The 25,026-nt window shown below is 38.6% G+C and overlaps 1 protein-coding gene across 4 annotated transcripts; it reads right to left on the reverse strand.

The window, feature by feature from the left end:
* Positions 1 to 2,731: 2,731 nt before the first annotated feature.
* Positions 2,732 to 24,120, reverse strand: CHFR (checkpoint with forkhead and ring finger domains). Of its 4 annotated transcripts, none has more exons than XM_030286080.4 (18): positions 23,963 to 24,120; positions 23,510 to 23,657; positions 21,576 to 21,675; positions 16,746 to 16,855; positions 15,119 to 15,178; positions 14,753 to 14,965; positions 13,846 to 14,061; positions 13,410 to 13,566; positions 13,028 to 13,182; positions 12,361 to 12,523; positions 11,399 to 11,541; positions 10,786 to 10,905; positions 10,413 to 10,496; positions 9,624 to 9,694; positions 8,919 to 9,006; positions 8,644 to 8,751; positions 7,532 to 7,604; positions 2,732 to 5,475 (listed from the first exon to the last, which is right to left on the reverse strand). In XM_030286080.4, the coding sequence occupies exons 2-18, from the start codon at positions 23,643 to 23,645 to the stop codon at positions 5,433 to 5,435; spliced, it is 2,040 nt and encodes a 679-aa protein (XP_030141940.4). In that variant the 5' UTR covers positions 23,646 to 23,657; positions 23,963 to 24,120; the 3' UTR covers positions 2,732 to 5,432. The 4 variants fall into 4 exon arrangements, with proteins under 4 accessions (XP_030141940.4, XP_030141938.4, XP_030141939.4 ...); XM_030286078.4 differs by lacking the exon at positions 2,732 to 5,475 and adding an exon at positions 5,482 to 6,675; XM_030286079.4 differs by lacking the exon at positions 2,732 to 5,475 and adding an exon at positions 5,482 to 6,675 and having other exon boundaries at positions 23,833 to 23,964.
* Between the last annotated feature and the right edge of the window lie 906 nt (positions 24,121 to 25,026).

Here is a 25,026-nt window from a genome sequence, read left to right on the forward strand (position 1 = left end):
TATTACTTATGGCATTTATTTTGTTCCTAACAGCTATTATTACTTTGGAGAGCCATGGTGCCACTTTTAATGACAGAAAACCTCATCCCTCATGCATGGGCTTGGATTCAGTTTTACCCTTGTGCAGTGCAGGGTTTGCTGCGTGATTCTGTGTTCTGTAACAAAGCAGCAAATAGGAGAAGCACTCCAAACACTCACTGAAGAGGGGGGAAAAATCATTCCAATCACAATTGCATGGGGGGGGAATGTAAAAAAATATTATGGAGCTAGCAAAGAGAAGTATTCTTTTCAACAAAAGTGAGTAGTATTCACCTTTATTCTTTCTTAAAATGAATTATTCTGGAATATACTAGTCAAACCTCTAGCCAATGTGTTAGGCAGACTAAATAGGATAAACACATGTGGGCATTCCTTATTTTTTCACTGTACAAACAGAGCTTCAAAATAAAAGCTTGAAGCTATACAAGCTGACAAGAATCTGGTGTGCTGAGGTTCTTGCTGTCAGGGAGTTGAACTGGTTGGGAATGGAGGCTCAAAGGGAAAATAACAGACTTAACATCCAGGTAATGCATCCTAACTTGGAAGATTTAGAATAGCATTTATCAAGAAAAATCCATTTATAACTTAGCAGCAAAACAAGATCTGAGGTTTCCTTTCAGAACTCTAACTTTTTGTTAAGAGCATTTGGTTGCAACTCTTTTTCTCAGAACTGTTTTGTTAGGTTTTTTTTTCCCCTCAGAAGGGTGGCACATGAGTCCTAACAAAACACATTTGACTTAAACAGTCCAGTCAGTAGATTTTATTCTAAACAATTAAAGATTAATTTGAATTGCAAGGGAAAAGAAAAGGTAAGTCCTAAGCCAACACTTACCTAATGAAAGCAAGTGAAACTCAGCAGCACTGAAAAGAATACCCAACAGAGACTAAATACAGCTTCAACATATATTCATGGTCTGTCTAGAAATGTCTTTGATGTTAAACCTCATATGGCACACTTAGCATTTTTTATAATTCATTTCCTATGGAAACTAATGAGCTTAAGGGTGAAATTACCTCATTGAAAGTCAAAATGGAAGTGTGAAGAAAAGAAGGATGACCTGGAAAGCAGATTTAGAAGCAATCTTTGCATATTAAGCATTGCTGTGGGAAATAGTATAATTAGTTTTCTTCAGAACTTATTCCTTGGAATTGTATAAGTGATATTTCAGCTCCCAAACATCATGCTGAAAGAATGTTAGATAAAATAGATGGAAAAAATGCAAAATCCTCACATGTTCTTAAAATCAAGATTTTTTTTTTCCCTAACTTTCAGTGACTGTTGACTTATTTTAAGAGGGCAGACCATAAAAAATAAAGCTCCCTTCCAGCAGACTTTTAAGGGGCCATAAGAAACCAGATTTTCAGAGCATAATTTGGAATAAGCATTCACTTCCTAAATTCCTAACTCCTTTTACTTGAATATACTTATTTCCCTAAGCCCTTGCTGCAGGCTAAGCTATTTGCCCAACACAGTTCTACAGAAGACTAAGAATTGATACCAAATGCATGTATTTTATTTGCTGAATGAAAGAGCTAATGATTAACCTTGGACTGTCAAATACCAACTTTTTCCTGTTAAATACAAGGAAAGCAATTTCAGAGTTTAAGCAGAAATTATCCTGTAGAGTTCAAGTACCTGAGCCACTCAAGGGCTCTACGAGCTCCCAATGGATGTCCACTTGTTCCCCTCAGTCCCACCAAAGTTTTTCTTTACTCTTTATAGAGAAAGGGCTCGGAAAAGCTTTGGCTGTGCCAGACCTGATCTCTCAATAGTGCATAAATCCCAAATCAGCAGCTTCCTCAAACTAAATTAGTTACAAGCCATTTGTTGACATAATGGAGTATAAAACATTTAAACCCACCCCTGCAAGTGCAAGGCCAGCCAAAATTACCAGTTTTAAAGGCTATCAGCTCATCTTTCTGGTGCATGGAACAACACTGTGTTTTCACTTGTACAATATTTAACCTGAGTTTGAGTTTCACTTAAATTTAGCTAGACAGCTGGTTTAAGAACAGCAACATAGATTAGCTACAACATTAAAGGGTATCCAGCTTCAAGTATGGCAGCAGCACAAAAATCCTGGGATGCTAAGCTGCAACTTGAAGCTTAACCACTCTGGCATTGCTGTCTTCCACCTCAGACACAACAGGGTGCAGGCAAGTCCCCCTATTTACTCAGCAAGGCTAAAGTTCTGTTCAGAAAACATTGCACTAACAGTAATTAGTTTATAATTTATACAAATTAAATTATAATAAAGATGAACACAGTATTACAGTAATTTAATCTAGGCTGCTGTTAAGTCAGGTGGTAAAATACTTGTCACTTTGGTGTTTATGGTGTTGCAAGAAACTAAAATAGTAACTACTTTTTAAAAAGTAGCAAGCCTTTTAATTTGTTAGCATCTTGAAGCCCTCTTACTTCTATTTAGTAATCTTTTGCTCCTAAGATTTATTATACATCCTGTAGGGATACTGATGATCCTCTGCAGTATCATCAGACACTTTTAAAGAAGTTTTAGAATGACAAAAACTCATGAAATTTTCAGTTACTACAAGTTCATGGATGGTAATTGCTTGTAAAATCTCAACATTCATCTAATTAACAGCTTCACCGAGTATTAGCAAGTGTTGCATACATCCATTTCTGTGGTGACAGTACATGCCACAGAAGAAACAAAACAGACAACTTCAGTAGCTTTTTTCTCTTTTTTTAATTAATAACTTCTTAGTTCAGGAAAATGAAAAATAAACCACAAAAGAGAACTGGAAGAACTACTCTCCACCTTCTTTATAAAAGAACTTTTCTCAAAGAGAGAGACTATATACCTTGTTCACAACTATGTCAAATCCTATCATAATCACCTCAGTTTCCACATCTATTCTACCACATTTCACACTCAGCTTCCAAACATCTCTTATAAAGGAGGTGGGGATGTGCTTTAGACAGGTTAAAAATATGCTGCACCTTTAAAGTATTTAAACAATTACACCAAGCATAGTTCATACATTTATCACATTAACTATCACCTGGTAACCATACATTTAAAAAGGTCTAATGTAGAGTATGTAATACCCACGACAGATACTCTTAGTTACTTAAGAGCATATAAAGATCAGGATTTATTCACCCTCCCCATCTGCAAGTCAATTTCTGATCTCTTCCTGGTACAATATAAATGACAAAAAAAACCCATTCCATTGCACTACTGCAACCCTATATGCATAGAAAGGCAGATTAATTACCTGTGACAGGGAAAAGGAAGAGGGGTCTAGAAAAAGAATTTGAAGAACATCTACTGCACAGGTACTTTAGATGTTAAGCATGTGAGCTCTGCTGTTTGGGTTTTTCCCCCCCCCTTTTTTTTTTCTTATGGTCACACAATACACCCCTACACAAACATAACTTGAGTAAGTGCAAGTTACTCCTGACCAACAAAACAACTTCAGAACAAGAGGCTTGCACACCAGCACAGCAACACGGCTGTGCTGAAAGCCCATCTGGGGTGTGGGAGTGGTGAATGAGAATGTAAAGCACATTTCTGCATATAATGTGCAAAGGCTTGATCTCCACAACTGCACTCAATTTGCTACATGCACAGCCAGAGATGAAATGAGATCAAAACCAGCTGGGAATGGTTGTCCTGAGAAGATACAATAACCATTAAAAAAAATCTAAACATAAAATACAAATACAGAAGCAACAGAACATTGTTTATACTAAAAGACAGAAACACACTGTTGTTGTTAAAGGAAGTTTCAAGTAATATTCCAGATCCAATTTCAATCCTACTCACAGGAGAAAATGCCCAGAGATTAGGAAGAGAAGTCCACACCAAAGTGTATTTTTAATAGCATAAGGGCATGGTCAACAGACCCATCCTTGCAACAGCTATTTTCAAAAATAAAAAATCTAAACAGAAAGACATCATTCTAATTAGCATTCATATTAAGATGTGCATTACTGGAAATAGTTGTTTAATTCACTCCAACCAGTAGACACGATGTGCTGCATCATTTGTGCTCCATTATATCACAAGATACTGTGTGTACACTTTTTAACATCCAAGTATAAATCCTGCTCATAAAATAAGGCATACTTAAAAGCAACATGGTCTCCACAGAGGTAACTTTGTATGCTTTCTTCTCATTCTGCTTCATTCTTCTAGGTATGATGAAAACAAAATTGGTCCCATTCGAGGTTTGTCAACATTAGCAACCAGATTATGATCAAATCAATTTGTAGGGAAGAGGGAAAGTTGGGATTTCTTTATTTTTAATGACACTTGGGACATCTCCTGAATGAGCTCTGCAGAAGGCATGAAAATAAAATCTACATTTCCTATGTCAGTGACACCAGTGTGCCCCTTCATGATCCCTATCCCTAACCAGAAATGCCTCCATATTGCTACAATTTGTCCAATTTCACTCATTTTCTGTAAGATTGTTCCTTCCAGTAAAGTTTCTATATTCTGTCTTAAATTATAGCTTTTTCTACATTTTCACCAGTGTATGCATGCTAGAGAACAGCTGCACTGCAGAGGTACATATTTAGCACATGGTATCAAACCAAAAAAGACATACAAAAAAATGAACCAGTGTGTCCTACTGGCTGCTCTATGTCAAAAGCACTGTTTGGTCTTCTGATATAAAACACTACAGAAGTAATATTAGCAGATGGCTGTTCTGCTTCAAGTATTACCCCAACTTTAAATGTGATCTTCAAATTTTTGTGCAATTCTTTTTGTAGTATCACGTGAATAAAAACATCAACATGTCTAAACTAAGAAAGGAAACTATTAGCTCCACTGTAACACTGCACATATGGTAGAAGCTTTAAGTTGAAACAGCTGTTTATTGGCTGGATTTTTTAAAAAGGAATATTTATGTGGTTTCTAGTCCAATTGCAATGGGTAGCAACAAAATATCAGACTACCGCAAAATGCAGTTACAAATATACACTGACAATATCCTTCTTAAATATTAATGGCTCTTGAAATACCCATCAGATACTTTTACAAAACTTCTCTCTTTTAAGTCTAACGATTTTTCTTAGTTTCTTCACAAGTAGTGCAAATACACTCCTTATTCTTAGGTCATCCCAAGATATGGCTGGTTTTTGTGAGTGTGATTTGTTTGTGTTCTTCACTGAAGTGACACAGGGACACTGTAGTCATGAGCATGGAATGCAATGTTTGCTGGACTACCTTGGAAAAAAAAATCTACCTTATTCATGTACAGCTGTGAAATTCTACAAATTAAAACTTTCACATCAGGTTACCTGATGGAAAAGTGAATGATTCCCTGCTATGGGGGAACTGAGCAGATCCCCTGAAACATTAAACTGTACAAGCGGTGTAACAGGCTTTTGTTCCCTCTCTACAGACTACAAGTTTTCAGTTCTTGAATCGTGTTTGCTCACAAATGTGATTGAATTTCCTAAAATAAAGAAAAACATAAGAATATTAAAATGTAGCAAAGTTCTCAGAAGTCAGGCAACAAAAGCAAGTCAGCATTTTGCACAAGGTATTTTAAATGTTAAATAATCTAAAGCAGACCATTTAGACACTAAAAACCTCTTTTTCAGAACCTGTTTAGATCATACTTTACTGTCATTTTACATGTAACAGGACTTTCAACATCTCTCCTGCCTAACCCTCATTCATTTTATTATGCACACAGAAAACCTGTTATTAAAAAGCATTCCTCTATACTTCTGCATACTTCAAACCCAGAAGGCAATTAAAACAGGAATTGGTGATTTAATTTTCCCCTGCAAGATATTAGTAACTTTTAGTAGACAGCATTACACAAGTCATTAAGAACTAGAATTAACCAGGGTAATTTTACATTTCAACATAAACACATTCTCTTAGTGGCTCAGAATCTTCTGGAAAGAAAAAGTTTCTCTCAACCTGTATTATGTAAGTTTTATGGGAATGGTAAACCTGTCTTCATGGATTAAACAGGTAACATAATTTAGTACCCAGCACTTCTTCCCACTTCTCAAAATAATTTCACTGTTCACTCCTTGTTTTACTCTTGCTTGGGCCATGTGGCCCCTCACAAACAACTGAAACAGAAGCTGGGGTGTTGAGTGTGTCACTACTTGTGGAGGAAATGGTGCAAAGGAGACCCTGAATTTCCCCCTCAACTGGATCAGAAAACCTTGCTCACATAATCTAACTACTTAGCAGAAAAATTTATCTCAATTAAAAAATTAAAATATTATCTGGATATAAAGGAGTGGTATGACAGGATTGTTTGCTTTTATGGATTTTAGGAACTAAGAGTAGCAGGCACAGTAAAGTTCTAGGAAAAAAAAAGGAAAAAACCCATGAGTCATTTTTATTCTAGATGAAATTATCCACAACATGACTGGTGAGTACTTTGATATCAAATTAACACTAACATTTCAAACCAAAATGTCCTCTGGGAACACAAACAGTTCTATAATGTGAAGTTACAGATAGCAGTGGTACTTCAAATTATATCTGCAACTTAAATCCAAAATTATTTCTGAAAGCTATTTGGTAAAACTCTTGAATTTGTAAGAGACTGCAGATGAATATTTTACAAGTCTGTCTTATGATCTGCTTGCCTGAGCTGCACAGACTGGTTATTTTCAACCCACAGTACCTGAAATATTAAAGGAATTATGCTAAGTGGGTATGTACATTGCAACATTAGAAAGATACTGCAGAATCTTCTATTCATTAAGGCAACTTCTCAATAAGGGGTAACAGCTCCTCTATCTTAAATTACACTGAGAATTTAGAGAATTATTCATAAGACTAGAAGGATTTTTCAACCCTCCCAGAAACCAGTTAAGTTCTTAGGGAGAAAATTTTTGTTTTGTTTATTGAGTCTTTAATAGTTGTCTTACTACATATGCATCTTTTTTATAAGAAGAAAACTGCATTGGTCATCAGAGGCCTTGATATTTTTATTCAAGAAGCTTGAATTACTTTGGAAGTACATTTCTCACCAGATACCAGGAGTCCAAGGCTGGTATTAAAACTCTTGACAAGTAGAGGGTTAATCTCTTTTCAGGCTCAGTATTTCATTTTTAAGGCATGCCAGATTCCTTGGGTCAGAGATGTAAGACCTAGAAACTCCTTGGGAACCTGCTGTGGCTTATGTTACATGCTCCAAGCTGCTCCTGTTGCTAATTATTCCCACCAATTGATCCCTTCAATGGAAGTTGCACTTCACTAAAAGAATCCTTCCACCCCAGTGGGTGGAAAAACAGACTCAAGAAGTGTCAGCCATGGGTTACATTAACTTACAAGTGCTGGCAGTGCCCTTGATATACACAGAGGGCTCATTTCAAAGTTGTGTTAAGAACAAAAATGACAAAAAAATTCCCCAATGCTCATCCAATCCTGCTTTATGCTGCAAGTTCTGGCACTTCAAAGGCTGCATTTAGATTGTTTTTGGCTTGTTTTTTTTAAGAAACACAAAGCAAAACCACCTTCTAAAGTGTACAACTTACATGGCGTGATGTGCTTTGACCTGAGTTCGGCAGTTGCGTCCCCAGTAGCAATCGGGACGTGACGTGACAGTCACTACAAGAAGAGCAAACAAAATGCTGCATTTATTACCAAAGTCATTAAAGTGACCCAGATTATTAAGCCACTGCTAATGGTGGTTACTCATCAGAAACAACATATGATTGGCAAGAAATGACTGTAGAACTGTATTGTTTCACAACACTCTGTGAAGGACAAAAAAATTAGTTTTTAATGTTAATGCAGACTTATGACGAAAGTATTTGCTTCTCAATGCTGTCAACTTTAGTTTTACCACTTATTTTAATAGAGATGGACTTGATTAGACATTCAGCATTTTTCTAGATGCATTTCCATACAAAAGAAAGATTATTAATTTGGGTAGAGTTTGCTGCTTTCCCCCACCTTCACATACATTACAACTCAGCTGTCCAGCAGCTGAACTGAAAAGCAATGCTAAGGGCAAACCAGGTACACAATTTTTGCTAATTATGCACAGCAGCACAAGCAGAGTTCTCAACAACTTAAGACTAGGAAGATGTTGCTAACAGCAAGAACTAAGTTGACAAAAGTAATATTTAAAACCAATCTGTTGGAACAGCTTCTGATCCAAACAAATTTAGGTCTGAAGGAGGGACAGCTGCTTGCATGCTGTTTTATACTAAAATTGTAAATGCAAAGATTTAGAATCAGTTTATGAAAGCATTCTTGTTCCTAGTTGAGAGATGGTAAAATGTTAAATTCTTTAGAAGATGTATCATTTTAAGTATTGAAATGGGAAAACATATTTAATTACAGCAATTGGTTCCTGTTGACTATATTCTGATTTTACTGAGTTCCTCTTTTCACTCTGCAGATATATTTATTCTACAGATGAGAAATTATACTGAAAGAAAAGGTTCCATTATGGAGTCTGAAAATAACTATACACAAGCTTAGCAGCTGACAAGTAAAGCAAGGAGCTAAGACATTAGCTCTGCAACAAGATTTGCACTGGGCTACATGAAAGTGCCAAAAGAACACTGATACAAATACAAAATTCATGTTAACTCTTTAAATTACTTTCCCCCTCCTTATTGTGCAAAACAGTCCCCACCTGGCAATTCAGCAACAGGAATATTCTGCCTGTACTGGTAGGCAAGCTCTCGAAAGCTGCGAAGGCCACAACAGTAGCAAAGCACTGTGTTCCCAGTAATTCTGTAATCTGGGGAGAAAAACAGTTTGTAAAAATGTAAGGCTTAATAAATCAGGTTTAACTAAAGAGCCAGGACTGCACTGGTTCTGTACACAGAACTCCAAACTTCTTGATAACATTGCTGGGTTACATCCAGACAAGGAATCATGCACATACAAACTGAACACAACACATACCTGACAACATAAAAACTCCTCTTTGAAGAGCTAAGAGACTTTCATTTAACAGATTTTTCCACGTCAGACCCCTGGATGCCAGGTAATCCTGAAAAGAGCAATTTAAGTGTTTAATCTAGAAAATTCTCCAATCTTAAAGAGTAAGCAAGCCATTTATTCACAAATATTTCCAAATCTACCAGTAACTATGTTTTCAGAATGAGTTTATGCTGATGACAAGTAAAACTTAAATACCTGTAACTTAATTAGCATGATACATTCAGACCACAAATAAAACCTTCCACTAAGCATCTTTTTTTCAGATCTCCACTTTTGCCAAAAGTTTGCAAATAGATTCATTCCAGTCACATTCTCATTTACCTCAAATGAAGATTACACCCAGTTTACCTAATTTAGGCAACCCTGTTATAGTATGGGCAAAATATTTTCCATACAAGTTAGCGCGAAATTTAACTTGTCTGGGACAAAATATTTATCAAGTGTTGCTTTCCTGGCATGTTTTTACAGAATTGTTTTTCTCTTAAATAGTATTTTGGATGATCATTTGGAACTCATTTAATCAGCCTTTTAGAGTCAGGTTCTGCACGTGACACAATGCTGCTGCCACTGTAACTGTTAGGCAGCACATCGCTTCCATTTCATCAGTGAGTACATCTTAAACTTTGTATATTTGTTATTATCACACAAAATGATTTTTAAACATACCTTTAGGATATCTGATTCATAGTGGTTGTTATTCAGAACTCCATCTAAACACTTATCACCAAGATTTATTTCTAATCAGAAGAAGAAGAAGAAAAGTTACTATTTCTTGCCCAAACCCTGTGGCCCTCACACATTTTCTGAAGGTTCTTCTGTTTCCTGAAATAACATGCACAGGCTCATGTGAGCACCAAGTACATGACTGCCTTCAACATTTGCTAATGCATGTGATTTATAACTTCTAGTGGCAAAGACAAGATACTGAGATTTTAAAATTTCAGTTTCAATCCACAAACACTACCAAGCTCCACAAATTACCAGTGCTAGTCAAACATATTCCATTAGCTCCAAACTGCAGCCAAACCATTCCAACTGTCCTAATTTACTTTTTTAAATGTCAAAAAACCCCGAGTTTCAGAAGCCTGCATGTTTAAGAGGGCAAGGTTATTTTCTGATCTGTTACCATCAGATGTTCTGTGCTTTTGCACTGGTTTGTATGATTCTCTTACTAGACAGAACTACACCATGGTTTTTTATATTGGAAAGAATTGTGCTCAGCAAGTGTCATTTCTAACCCCAATATTGTATGAAGATACAAAGTTAAATCCTCTCAAAGTTAAGACACATGCTACTCAATTTTTTGTGTTTGTGATGTGAGCACACAGGCCTGGCTTCTTTTTGCATGACTGTGCTACAAACTAATCTATGTCTCTTAAATTACTTAAAGTTCAAGACAGGCAGACATTATTGCAAATTAAACAGACTGATAAGCAAAAAATGACTCCACAATACCACAGAATGGTGCCAAGCAGCCAAAACATGCCACACGAGTGCAGCCCCAGTACAAGTGGCAGAAGGGCTGCAGACAAACTGTGCCTGTAAAATAAAGAAAACCCCTGTAAGGATATGAACACAACAAAACTCAACTATTCTCATAAATCAGTAACAGAGCCCTAAAAAACTTGGTTTGAAAAAGGTACAACTTCCTAACTTAAAATATATTCTTTAAGGACTAATAAATTATATAAAGGAATATTCTTTCATGCTGCCATTACAAGCGTCCAAATAAAGAAGATTCATACAAAAACCAGTCTTCAAGTAAATTTAAGTTTAATAATAAATAAGGAGAGAGTTCTGTAGAAAATAAAATAAAAAGTGTACACACACTGCTGAGGAGCAACATGAGGATTCTGTTCACGCTCTGCTCTTCGGTCAGGCATTGGCTGAAAGCAGCACGTGCATATTACATGACTTCCTTGAGCAGGACACACGTACTCCTGAACAGCTGGACGAGTTAAAAAAGAAAGAAAAAAAGATTCAACAATTTACTCAACTGCAATCTGGATGGGGAATCTTTGTGAACAATATAAAAATCTCAAAGTAACAAGCAACCTTTTTACAAAGACTCTATGAAACAGCAAAAAAAAACAGCATTCAGACTTCTAAACTGCACAGGTGTGTAAAATATTTCAGTATGCAGAAAAGTTTAAGAACTTTTCAACCATCTCATCATCCATCAGCAACCCATTTTGGACAATTACAGCCAAATACTGTGTTTGCAGAGACATTGGTGTGGACATTACTCTCACAGTCCTGTGAGAGGGAGTTTGCTTAGATCTAATTTAGATCATTGTTGTAGCACAGCTCATTGCTTAGCTCAGGGGAGTTAGAGATGATCTTCAATGCTCCTTTCCAACTCCACCCATTCTGTAACTCTGCCCCAAGTGTCTGAGTTGCCCTATTTTAGTGCTGCACTGCTGGGGCAATGTGACACTGACCTGCAGGGAAGTTGGCAGAGGTTGATGGAGCATCTCCCAGAGCCTGCACTCCTCCTGCCTCTGTCTCCTGGCCTGTGCCAGGCACAGTTGGAACAGAGTGTCTTCGGTACCCTGGGCACTGTCTGCATACTATATATGGTTGACTGAAAGAACAATATGAAATTATACCAAACAAATGCAAACAGAACTTACATCACTACGCTAGACAAGGTTGCTCAGATTCTCTTAGTTTAAATTTAGGATTTCCTCATTCAGTAACAGATGAACGTTTATGTAAACTCAGTTCCTAGCTCTGCTGTAGTTGTGACAGATGAGTTTTGTAGTATTCCTCAAGAAGTTTTAAACAAAAGGAAAAAGGAAAAAAAGAGCAATGTGACCAAGAGAGCAGAACAAAGCTGGAATAGTTATCTACAAGAATTCTTCTGTTCCTATACAAGAATTATCTACAAGAATTCTTCTGCTCCAATGTAGACATGGAGCAAAAAGTGTTTGCTATTGAAAATAAAGAGGAGGTATTTTGGTACTTGGGAATTCCTAGAGTTAAGCATCAGCCACTTTGGTACCATATACCAAGTGAGAGCAGCATTACAGACACATAAGAAAGCACAATCATTGCAAACCCATTCAAAGATCATGGACTGCTTTATCTCCTGATAAAGCCAGAAACCTGTCTTTTTTTCCTTTTGCACAATTCAACATAGAACTGTTGGTTACAAACTGAATCTTGCTGGATTTCTAGAAAGTTCTAGTTTCTGCTGATTGCTCAAGGTTCAAAAGCATGGCTAGCAAAACTACAAGGTTAATTACTGTCAAGAGTGAACTTAATCTGCAAACAGATTCTGGCAATACTCACAGAAACACTATCAGGAATAAGAGCATTTGTGAAACTAACTCAGTTTGTGGGTCTGTGCATTCAAACACAGGCACATCTAATTCAGCACCCAACTTAAAAACAGACATACCTGATATCTGAGGATTCACTATCTACATCAGACAATTCCAGTAAATCTTCAGAACTTCCCTCCTCATCTGAAAAAGATCTCCGCACCTTAGGCTGCAACATGTCTTGAGTGATTTTGTTTCTGGCATCCATGCTCCGAACATCATCTTCACTGCGACATTTATCTGGCATGAGAACAAAATTCAAATTTCAAGAGAAAAATAATACCTCACATCCCTAATCTGCACTCTATTTTCTTAATACAGTTACCATTATTGTGTTTTCATTTCCATAAGAGTTGCTTTTGGATGAGAGAGTTGTAGATCATCTTTGTTAAACTCCCCTCTCTGTTAAGAAGGTCCAGTATCAGGCAACTTAAATTTTGTTTTCAAGAATTCATGATCAAACTTAATGAAATCTACATTCAAATATATTTTTCAAAAGCATCCTTCTCACAATTAAGTAACAAATTAAAATAAAGCATTCTTAGCAAACTCACATTATTACATCACCTTCCACAGTTTATTATGCGATGTTAAATGCACTTGTTTTCTGACAAGCCATGCCAGAGAAAACAGCAGGGTAAAAACCCACTCAGGTATTTTATAGATAAGAGTATGTCCTGACATCAGTTATGCAGCTCATGTGTGAAATCCATTGGATTCTTCCACAGACACTGTTCAACTTGCCTGGATGCTGAATCAGATAAGCTTCAACCAAGTTGTTCAATATGTGATTTTTACAAATACGTTCCACTGGACAACGACAAGTTGGACATAAAGAAGATCTTTCCATCCATCCTGAGTAGCAGGCAGCACAAAAAGTATGCATACAAGGCTGCAAGCTGGAAAACAAAGAAAAGGAGTCAAAATACAAATCTTTCATTTTTTTCAGATACACCCATAACCATGAAAAAACTATTTAGCATTGATTTGACTATCTACATAGGGTAGGAAAAGGAAAATCAAGAGGGCTTGTGAAAATGCTCATTATCCTGACCTCCTCAAATAGTTGTCACTGGATTTCTTGCATTATTACCACATGATTAAAGCTTTTGTCACTCTTACATACCTTACACAGTCATGCAGCAGTTCTTGGCAGATAATGCAAGTTAACGTCTCTTCCATCTTATCTGGTTTCACATTTGATGCTTTTGCATCTTCAGAGCCAATTTTAATTATACATTCACTTGAAGCTGCTGGTGAAAGATTTGGACAGGTATCTTCATCTACAAAGACAGGAGGAGATAGTTTTTAAAGCGTTTTTTAACTTATTTTTATTCGAGTATTAAAAAAATCCCTGAAAGATAGGCACCGATTCACTGTTCACAGTCCCAAAAGAGACTCTTGCTTTACACACTACAGCTTCTACTACTGAAGACATTATATTCATGGGACCAGAAATCAAGTAAGTGAGACAAAAGCTGAAGGACTGATGACAGCTGTTGTAATTCAATTTGGAGAGACAGGGGTGAGGGTTAAGTTGCAGAATACTATAGTATACTAGCCTCCTTTTAATTTCTTCTTAGCAGGTTCCAAACTCTGCTCCTCCCCTGTTCTTTGAGAATCTGATTCTGCATTTTCTTTGTCAGTGATTTCTGAAGCAATTGCAGAAGTTTCAGCATTCACATCCACCTTTTCATGCTTGTCGTGCAGTGCTCTTAGACACATAGATTCTAAGATGGGGAATGCAGGCACAGGAGTGACAACTGAGGACTGTGATCCTATAAAATAAAAACAGAAACATGAACATGGCTGCACACAGCTATGGGATATGTGAAAACAAAAGGTACTCAAACCCTGACATGGCACACGCATCAATCCAAACGTCTGAATAGGAAAAAGCCGAGCAGAAAAGCAAAGACTGCATAACATACTAAACACACTCTGAACCAATCTAATTGGAAAACCTGGGGGAAAAAACCTATTAGTTGTGTAACCCTACTTAAAATCCCCATTCCTCTTTCAATTGGGGAGTATTTATTCTTAAGACTATTATCCACACCAGGTCTTCCTGACAAAGATGCCAGGCCAAAGTTATGCAATACTGATCACACGTAACAGGTTGGGATCACAGCAAAGGGAAAGCTTTGTTTCCATAGGAGCCAATGAGGGCCCAGTGAACTGCTGACAAATACATACAGGAATTCTCACGATTCCTTCCCACTCATCCATCAGGATTTACCCTGCCTGCCCACAGAGAGAACGTTAAACCGCATATATCCACCTGGTATTTTCACTAGAACTTTACAAAGCAAATTCTAGACTGAGATAGGGGCAAGAGATCAATCTGTTTAAATTAAAAACTGGAGTAACAGTTGATGAGCGGGACTCAGTGATCCTGATGGGTCCTCTACAACTCAGCATATTGTATAACTGTGTGATCTAACTTTAAATACTTGACCCAAGTCTCACCAGATGTAGATGGATTATCCTGCTGAACAGATGCAGACTCAAGTGGAGAGGTAGCAGAAGCATTAAAGAGGTTTGACGTAGAAGTAGATGGCTGTGGTTCCTCATAGCAAGACTGAGTAGTTGACAGTGATGAGGTAATTTGAGTCTCATCATTACTTCTTCCTGTACTTGAGGTATCTTTGGTCACATGGCATTGGTTTTCTACATTAACTTCTACAGTTGGAAGGAGGGAAAGGAAAGAAAAATATCTGTGTCACAGTCACCACATCATGGCTTCAAAATTCCAAGGAATCAAACTCTCTCAAGAGGGCTACATTAGTCATTGGAGCTTAGCTCCTCTTCATGGATCTCGAATTACTTCCTTACCTACTGCTTCTTGAGTTGCATCATGTTTTGTGTTTAAGGATTGATAAAGATAAGCAACATCTGAAAGAGAATTAAAAATATTAATCATGCTTTTTAAACAAAAAATCACTAAACTTAATCCCACATAATTTCTATTCACAAGTGGCTGCATCCCTAAAGTGTCTGACAATGGAAGAGGCAAATGAGGGGTCACCTCAATAGTACCATGTTAATACTCCTACTTAGGAGGCAATTAGGAGCAGCGCAGCAAGATCTTTTCTTCCCAGGAAACCAGGCAGAGCAGCTTTTGTGTGACGTTTAACTTGTGCCAGCCATGGAACCAGAGGCTTAATCATTTCTTAAACCTAAAATCTGCTCTGTCAGAACAGACTGTATTTTTACCGACACTTGAATCAAAGTTCTTCGAAGAAGCTTATTATTTCTGAGCTCACTTCTCAACCTCTTCAATCAATATTATTTCATTTCTTTGTGAACTACATGAACTCTCAAAATACAGATTGGGACATGCCATTAGTTTGAGCCAGAAACTAATTTAGAATCTATTAATAAAACCAACTGGATAATATCCTCTTCTTTTCAATCTTACTTGAACTTAATATTGTTCCAAAAACTCCTCTACCTTGCTACCTTTTTGTCACCTCCAACCACCTACAAGTAAATAGGACTGCCTTAGTTTGCAGCAATCCTTTTTTTGATCAGAAGTCAAAATATTGTCTCCTTCAGTAGGACTTAGAATGGCCAAACAGGAATGCCCTATCCAAATTTTTCTCTGTGTTTCAAGACGGAAAAGCTGAAAAAGCAAAACTGGAGGCTTGGTAATTTAACTACTTATTAACCCAAACGGAAATCAGTGATTCAGTTCATTGCCTGGAAAATTCATCCAAGTGATTCATCTAAGTAGCATCTACTGCAATAGTGCCAACTTAGAAAGGATTTGTGAGATAAACTCCACAGACAGAAAACTACAGCTTATCACTGCTTCATGTAACATTTACACCAGACAGCATAAATTTGTCTGTATATAAATTAACAGTAATTTAATAAAGGAAATATTTACACTGTGAGTATGTATCTAGAATTTTTAAATTAACAGTTTATATGTTTATTACTGTACAAAAATTGTAAATACAGCATTGTTCCAGGTTTACCAATTCTACTTTCACTGTAGGGCTTTCCCCATCTCCCCCTGATTTTTCTTCCCTCTTTAAAACAAAAAAAACCCTAACTTACACACACAAAAAAAACATACACACAAAACAAAAAGCTTTTGCAGCCTTTCCTACTGGCGCTAAAAACTGCTTCCCTGGGATATATAAAGTATCACTAACTACCCCAGCAATTTGACTTCTAAAAGAAGCACTGGACATGTGATTAGAACCTCATTACTTACCATTCCATGCATTAGTTCTACCAAAATTACTTCTAGGGACATTTAAATTTCAGACAGTTGCTCAGATTTATCTCTGTAAAAACTGGTACATCCATGACCTCTTCTCTAGAGACTTGTTTTTAAACACATTTCCCTTTAAAGCAGAACTATTCAATTTTATTATACTGATATTTCTTTTCCCTCATGACTCAAAAGAAAATGACTAAGCATGCCATTTAAAAAGTATTATTCACTTACTGTTCTCTGGCTCATTTTTTCTGTAAACAACATAGATCACATCCCCAGTCTGTAATGGGCATGTCTGCTTCTTAACCACTTTCAGTTTATTAATTATTGTTCCATTAGTACTGTAAAGAGAAAGAAAAGATAACTTAGCATAAATATTTTCATAATTACATGGGAAAAGGAAGGGAAAGCACAAGATACATTTAAAGAAGAAAAACTATTGGCTGCCCCCTAAAAACATAAGTAGACTAAAAAATATTAAAAAAAAAGAAAAGGAAGTCTAGAAACAAAACATTTCTCCAAAGACAGAAATGCAGAGCTACTGGAACTTCAAAGCTCATTTGCAGCTACTGGTAAAGAGATGGCAGTTGACAGACAAAAGACCCCTGATAGTTGGCCAATGTCTCCAAATAATTATATGATTGTTTCTGTACAATAGTCTCCACCCTTTATGTATAAAACTGAAAGGATAATGAGAGTTCTAGTCAAAAAGCTTAAAGCTGTGTTTTCCTTTTAATACTGGAAATTTCATAAGAGGTTCTGTGACATATGAAATTCTGTACAGTCAGGGATGCCATGCAGTGTTAATCTTTTTCCCCCCCTCCTCCTTCAAAAAGGAAAAAAACCTAAAATTGTGAGGTTATTTTGACTGCTTGCAACTTGAAAGTGAGAAGTTAACAAGTGGAAAAAAGTGATACATAATGAAAGATGAATTTGAGTGAATTATTTTTATATTGATAAAAAATGCAATACTTGTAGAAGAAATTAAAGTAGGGAAAATGAAAATGCAGAGCATTGCTGATTAATTTCTTTATCCTCTTAACTACAGGCAATGTTGTATACATAAGCCATTAATGTTGTATAACCAAGTCAAGTTATTGAAGTACTGAATACTTCCAGCTCACGTGCAGTAAGCATCCTGCAGGGCTGTAGCTCTCTCGAATTTCAGACTCCTGAATTTCACTCCAAATCTCAGCAACTGATACCAAATACGAATGAACAGAAAATATCTGCTTTTTCTGCTTTTCCCTGTCCGCACAGCAGCTGCAAGAAATAACAGCAAAGCTGTGCTGCCACCTCCTGGAGGCACGGCCCGTGCCCAGGGCATCACTGTTCCTCGCTGCTGGGGGGTTTTTTGGAAATAAGCACCTTCCCCCTTCTCTTTTCTAATATAAAAGTATCAATTCAAAGTTCAAAAGGAAAATCGAGCCCTTTGGAAGCACCACAGCAAGTCGTGATCAAGGTATAAGTTCTTAGTCTTGCTGCTGCAGCTGCTTCCACAGTCTATGTGGCTGAATCAACTAATCCAACATAAATGAGATGCCAAAAAAATAGAAATGCTACTCTAAAATTTCAAGAAATGAAAAAAAAAAAATTGGGTCACACTGATGAAACTTCAAGCTTCTCCTATGAGCAAGAAAACTACTCATAGCTTGTCCTTTTCCCCTCAGGCATGCACATGTTGACTAGGCTGAAAGACATAAGCACTAAAAAACTAGCAAAACAGAGAAACCACTAAGTGATTGCCAAAGTTTAGCAATTAAAAGGAAAACAGAATTTTAGTCAGTCTGTTAAAAACAACACTGATTTTTAACCACACACTGATGGCAGTGATAACATTTAAAAATATTAAGTGAAGCAAAATTTGTATTTCCTTCAATTGCCAAATAAATAGTAAAGTTTACACCAACCTCTGAAACCTGTCAGAGGTCCTTTAACAAAACTAGGAAACATCAAATTTGACCTCCTCAGTTTTCCAGAAGGCATCTCCCACCTGCCTCAAGTGTTCTGGAACTTATTTTGTAATAAATCAGCTAAAGACTTGTCTTTTACTGAATTTTAGCTTCTACAGGCAATTCCTAGCCCAAACATTTCATTAAATATAGGGGAGAAAACATTCAATAATGTATTTTATGAATATGACTGTCATGGCTGCCAAGTTCCAAGATTATTCTGGGGCATAGTAACACAAGGTATCTTTGGGAAAAGGAAAAACCCCAAAATATCACACATCTAGTAACCACTCAGGCTTGGTTACACAAAGCAAGATGCAGAAATAACTATGCAAGATCCTACTCATCAAATTGACCACAGACAGCCAAATCTTTTCAGTTCTGTAGTTACATAGACTTCAATGAGAGCAGACTAATGAATTATTTGGCACACATGGATTCAAATGAAATAGGAATAAATGGATATCACTTAACACAGAAAATCATAAGCTTTTCTTCAATGCATTAGTAAATGAAAGCAGTTGTATTTATCTCTCAGCCAACAACCAAAGGGAAAAAATTATTCAACTATCCCAGATAATTTTATCAGTCTTTCACTTCCAATCCAGGCTTTAGCATGAGGCTTTTAACAGATATGGTGACATTCCAGATTAATGTTGTGGGTATTTTTTAACCAGACACACATGATAAATTATGACACTTGTACATTCCTCTGGTGTTTCAAATTAAACTCCCCATAAAATAAGTACAAAGTACAATGAGAATCTCAAATATGAAGGCCATTCATTAGGACTCGATATTGAATTTATGCCAACTGGGGCTGTACCATTTTTCAGGGGGAGAAGAAAAACAGTACTACGAGATATAAACTGTGTTGTGAAACTATGTCACAAAAGGTTCCAATGTCACTTTTTTAAACAGCAAAAGAAAAAAATCAGGCCTTGACTCAATTAGCATGTGGTGGATGACTCTACAGTTTCATTAATGAACCATAAATTCTGTTTACTTCCCAATCCCATCTGCTGTGCAGAATAGATATGAACAGCTTCACTCAGAACAGGGTTACTTTTGAAGTAGATGAATGATTTATGTATCGTATGAAACTTTCATACCCTTCCAAGAAAAAAGCCAGTCTAATAATTTATAATATTTATTTGCACCCATCCAGGAAAACAATGTAGTTTATGTTAGAGCTTGTGGGTTAACAATTATCTGATATTAAAGTGCATATAATCCTGAACACACTGTAACTGAAATGAGTTTTGAATTCTGTTAAGGTACAGAATCCTTTCTGTACTGTAATTCTCCACACTTTCAATGTTCATAGACATAGTTTTGACTGGAGGGTGAGGACAATTCAGTAGCAGAAGGGACACCAGCACCAACCTCCAATTTACCCATAGAAATTGAGTATCTGCTTGCCTGTCATGAGTACCAGCCTAGACTAAATAGTTTACTGATCAGAAACATCACCTACTACTTAGAATCTTAAAAGGAAAAAATCCTAGAAAATAACAAGAAATGACACTAGTTGCCTTTAAAATTCCTTTTTCAAAATGGAGAATCTTACAGCTGCTTTTACTGGGAGAAATCCAACTGCTGCCTCCACTGTATTAGGTCAGCTTGTACAATTTGTTTTCTTTCAAGCAGTATAAAGCAACTAGTGCATGGTTTGGAAAATAAAGCAGAAACATATCCCAAAAGAGGGCGAGTCTGAGTATTTGATTTTACTATTTGCTAACTCTTGGCTTTTGCTACTTCCAAACTTTTATTTACTCAATGATTTTGAATGCTCTACACATTTTCTTTCACCTGCAAATTTTGGGCAATTCTTTCAAAGTATATTCAAGAACTCATTATGCCATCAGAAGACAAAATGTTGGCTGTCTACATATATTTGATTATGTTCTTTGGATTAAACACAACAGAGAAACAAAGTCCACTCAGTTTGACTGTCCCACACTCACTGCCTCCTTCAATGCATTCCTCTTATCCAGAGAAATGTGAGCTTGACCACAGCAATGTTTCCAAATTATTTTCCACTCACAGAAGAAAAAGCTGACCTTGCAGTATTTTTCTGTGACTCTGGGCATCTTTACTGCCAACTCAAACATTCAAGAACCATCTTCTTTCAGCTTGATTTTTTGGGACTCATCTGCTATTTGGCACAAACATTGGAAGACCCAGAAGAACCAGAAGAGTTTTCTGCAGGCAGTCATATCAAACCTGTTTGGTTTCTCGATTCAGCAACTGGCAGCTACACTTCAACTCACAACAGGGAGAGCACTCCAGGGATTTACTCTTTGTTAGATACACAGAAGTGTAACAGGCACAAGCAGCTCCCTGGCAAAGCTCCATGGGTGCTGCCTTTTGCTACACTACCTTGTAACAAGCCTCACCTTTTCATGAATATACCATTCACAAAATTAACTTTAATTTGGCTTTCCTGGTTTTCTGCTGGCTGCACCTTCTGCCTCAGGGGGTGGTAAGGAAAAAAAAATAGGCAGGAATGTTTCTGCATCATGCACAATTTATTTAGCTTGTTCTGTCATAACATTGGTTTAAACCAATTCTGCCAGGGACAGTTTCTCAAGTGACATTTACAGCTACACTCTGAGACTGCCATGACAGGCAAACATGGCTTGGTTTGTTGTTTGGAACATCCTGAAATTTAGGGTTATACTGGAGAATGACAACTATAAACCTTTCCCAGACATCTCAGCTGATCCTTTTTTTCCCAAAAATTTAGCATTCTGTCCCACAGCTTCTGGGAGTGTAAACCCTGCAGGAATCTATCCTGGATATCCTGGACCTATCTTTAATTACAACCTGAAGAGGAGAGGGAATTCACCTAATGACATTTGCAGATGACAACAAAGCAGGGGCAGAGCTGCCATCAGGGGCACTTTGGCAGGTCAGCAGAATGTGCCCATGATATACAAAGATAAAGAGGAAAGTTTCACATTTGAGGTTTTGAATGATATCATGTCGAATCCCTGTTTCAACCCAGAAGGCAATTAAATATGCTATTATGGTAGCTCGGGGTTAGTATTAAATACCTGCTGAGCTTTTGACAATAGTACCTCCAAAAACATTCTGAGAAACCAACCTTGTATCTTCCAATGACACTTGACCAGACTCTTCATCCACTACGATTTTACAGTGATCTCCAGACACCAGCTTGTTGCCAGGGAAAGATAAGTCACAGCCTTAAAAAGAAAGATTTTCCAGCAAGCTTAAAAATACACATTACACAGTCAGATCAGCATTCTACATGGCTATAAATGCAACATAAACTGACTCATGTACATCTGCAATAGTTCAAACTTCTGCTGTCACACAGGCAGCAACACAGCCCAGTGTGAGACACATAAATACAAGTGGTGAGATAGCCCCATGTGCTGATATAACCATTTCAACCGTGTGAAGATGTTTCAATTCCCTTTTCCCCCCAATCCTAGCCCTCAAAGATGGAAATCAAATCACAATAACTCTTTTCTAGAGTGTTACAGAAATACCCACACATATCTGAAGTGCTCAATTTAACTCCTAAAGGCACATGCCACAGCACTCAGCTCTTTTTCCACATCATTGTAATGCTGTTTCATTGAATTTAACTTCTGTTTTATTCTGGTGTATTGGGGGGAAGTGGTAGGAACCAATAACTGTTAAAGAAAAATATGTAAAAATTATTATCACTGTTCTATCTTACAGTCTTTTGTTGTTTTTTTAACAGGAAAGTTTTCCTCATCTCTGTTGACATTATTATGTTAATAACGCTGAAGAGAATTACAAGTCCAGGACTAAGATTTAGGGATACACAGGAGAAGTGTCATGACAATGTAATAAAAACCTTCCTACCTACAACTCAAGGGCTCTGAGAAAATCTTGTCTTTTTACCTCACTTTAACATTGAATATTCAAAGCAACACGCAAGGTTCTCCACTGATCTCTCACAAAGGACTCAAAGCACTAGCTTACACCAAAGTTATAACTAACAATCACGATTCCCCTCCACCTATTCACACTGTGGGTGAACTGATCTCAACAACAGATCCAGCAGGAAAGCAGCAGGCACTACCTCATATTGCTCATAAATCACTATTTGGTATTCTACTAACCATCCATTCAACTAATCCATTAGCAAACAGCTATGAAAGCAACTGAACAAGAAAGATTTCACCTTTTTTTTTTCTGCCAGACAACCCCCAAACAGACATCAGCTTGAAGAATTTACCCACAGATAAGTGATAAGCAATCTCAATAGATACCACCAACTGTAAACTTGCAAAACATTTTTCCTGCAAGACAATGTCTGCCTTTGTCATAGAGCTATAGCATCTGGTGTTTGCTCACAGATATTTACAGGAAGTGACTGATCAGCCAAAGAGCTTGAACTGACAAACAGGAAAAAGAAAATCAGCACTGTCAAGGCAGCATAAAAGGAAGTTTAAAAACTTCAGTCTTTGTTTCAAATACAGTGAGCATGAAATCCTTTAAAATAAAGGCAAGTAGTACAAGTCCTAGACTCTGGGAATAAAGCTTTCAAATCGACTCTCAGAGAACTTTCAGTACTTGTTGGCAGTCTTTATATGGTCAGAAGAATTAAGGGCTTTTATGTGGGTGTTTTCTTCTCTGTGAAACCGAAGCATTTTGCATTGCATTTCCAATTTATTTTAACCACAGAAATGAAACTAGAACACAAACAAGACTGAAACACAGAAACTTCTGAATCAACAACCGGGTTTCCTTATACAAACTGCCACAGACTACCTAAAAGGGACACTGACTTTAAAACGTTCCACAAGTTACTGAAAACAAAAGGTCAGCATAAAACTACATATTCACACAGCTAAGAGGTAAATTGGGAATAAGGGGCGGGGGGGCTGGCAAGCACCTCCAACAGCTGGAAGCACCAAACCCAACCAGTTTCAGTCAAACCCAACCAGTTTCAGTCCGCTTCCAAGCTGTACAGGCCAGCAGGGGGATGGCCGCTGTCCCCCGAGCACCGGCCCAGGCCAGCGCAGCGCGTCCCCGTCCCACCTTTCTTGCGCCCGATGGTCCATTCCCTTTTCAGCAGCAGGACGTGCGGCTCCGCCTCACCGGCACCCAGCCGGATCAGCTTCCCCCAGGGCTGCGGCTGCTGCTGGCTCTGCTCGCCTCCTTCCGACCGCTCCATTCGGATTCACATCTGACACAAACAAACAAAGCGAGCGCAAACCCCATCACCACACGGCACCCGGGCCGGCACAGCGCTGCCCGGCATCCCTCCCCGCCGCTCCCTTTTGTGCGGCGCCGCAAACCCTCCCTCCGTCCCTGCGCCTCGGCCCCCCGCAACCAGCCCGGCCCCTTCCCCGCGCCCCCACCCCGCAGCGCCGCTCCCGCCCGAGGGGACCGAGCCGGGGAGCCAGCGGGGAGCCTCCGTCCGTCCGCTGCCCTCCCCTGCGGGGCCGGGGGAGCGGCGGCCCCGCTGCCCGGCCCGTCCCGGCCCCTCACCGCAGCGCCGCGGCCCGGGCGGCTGCTGTCAACAGACATCGCCCCTCCAGCTGGAGCGGCCGGGGCGGGCCCGCGCGCCCATTGGCCGGCGCGCCGCGCGGGGCGGCCCTTCCGCCGCCCGCCACCGAGCCGCGCCGCGCCGGCCGGAGCGCCGCCGCTTCCGGTGAGGCCGCGCCGCGCGCCGCCCGTAGGGAAAAGCTGGGCTGCGGAAGAGCTAATGCGGCGGTGACGCCTTGGTGGCCATCTTGAGTGTGGGCAGACATGCTGGGTGTTGGCGGGACAGTCTGCGCGCCGCCATCTTTGTTACGGGCAAATCCGTCGCCTCTCCGTGTCCGTGTGTGCCGGCGGCCAGCTGAGGTCGATTCAGCGGTCGCTGGATCCCCTGAAAAATTGTAATTTAACTCTTGGATGTTGAACAAGCAGCAGCGGCTAAATAAAGAACACACCCTGCTGTTCCAGGGCCAGGCTTTAAAAAGCAAGCTCGGACTGAGGCAGGATCAGTGTCCGCTGCTGGAGGGGTCATGCACGGAGGGGCACCCCCAGTTTTGCTGAGGAGACTCTTACAAAGTAAACCCCGGAATTATCGGGACAAGAGCTTCCTGAACCTTGAGACTTATCATTTGTCTCTTTGTTATCGCATCCAACACCGCGTTTCCATGTCCTCCATTTGGTGGTCCTTTGTGTAAAACACTGTCCCTGCTGTGCACTTGTTGATCTGCTGTTTATACTTATATATACTTATACTGCTTTCGTTTCTGTTTCCTGGGACATTTGTGCCACGTGCACCATATTTTTTTACACCAATTAGCGCCCCGTATAGAGTGGCTTCCTAGCCAAACGAATTGTGGTCCTTTTGCGCAGCATCCTTCTGGTGACAGATCCCTTTATCATATTCATCTGAAAGACTCCAAACAGTTTTACGTTCATCAAAACAGGAACAAGAAGCTGAGCTATCCTGAATGCTCCTACTTCTTAAATTATACAGAGGCAGTGACCCCTTTTCCCCCCTTCACTTAAATTATTTTGAAGTTTGAATTAAGTGAGAAGACAAAAAAAAAAAAAAA

Source organism: Taeniopygia guttata, chromosome 15 (assembly GCF_048771995.1).
Source record: "Taeniopygia guttata chromosome 15, bTaeGut7.mat, whole genome shotgun sequence".
In the NCBI taxonomy this organism is placed as follows: Eukaryota; Metazoa; Chordata; class Aves; order Passeriformes; family Estrildidae; genus Taeniopygia; species Taeniopygia guttata.

What these genes read in the sequence shown, in the direction of transcription:
- CHFR (XM_030286078.4), bottom strand. Translation starts at nt 23,645, where the DNA reads ATGGAGCGGTCGGAAGGAGGCGAGCAGAGCCAGCAGCAGCCGCAGCCC. An exon ending in AGTGAATCCTCAGATATCAG is followed by an intron (nt 11,542 to 12,360) that starts GTATGTCTGTTT and finishes TTGTTCTTTCAG; the next exon opens with TCAACCATATATAGTATGCA. An exon ending in ATGAATCAGATATCCTAAAG is followed by an intron (nt 9,007 to 9,623) that starts GTATGTTTAAAA and finishes TGCTCTTTTCAG; the next exon opens with GATTACCTGGCATCCAGGGG.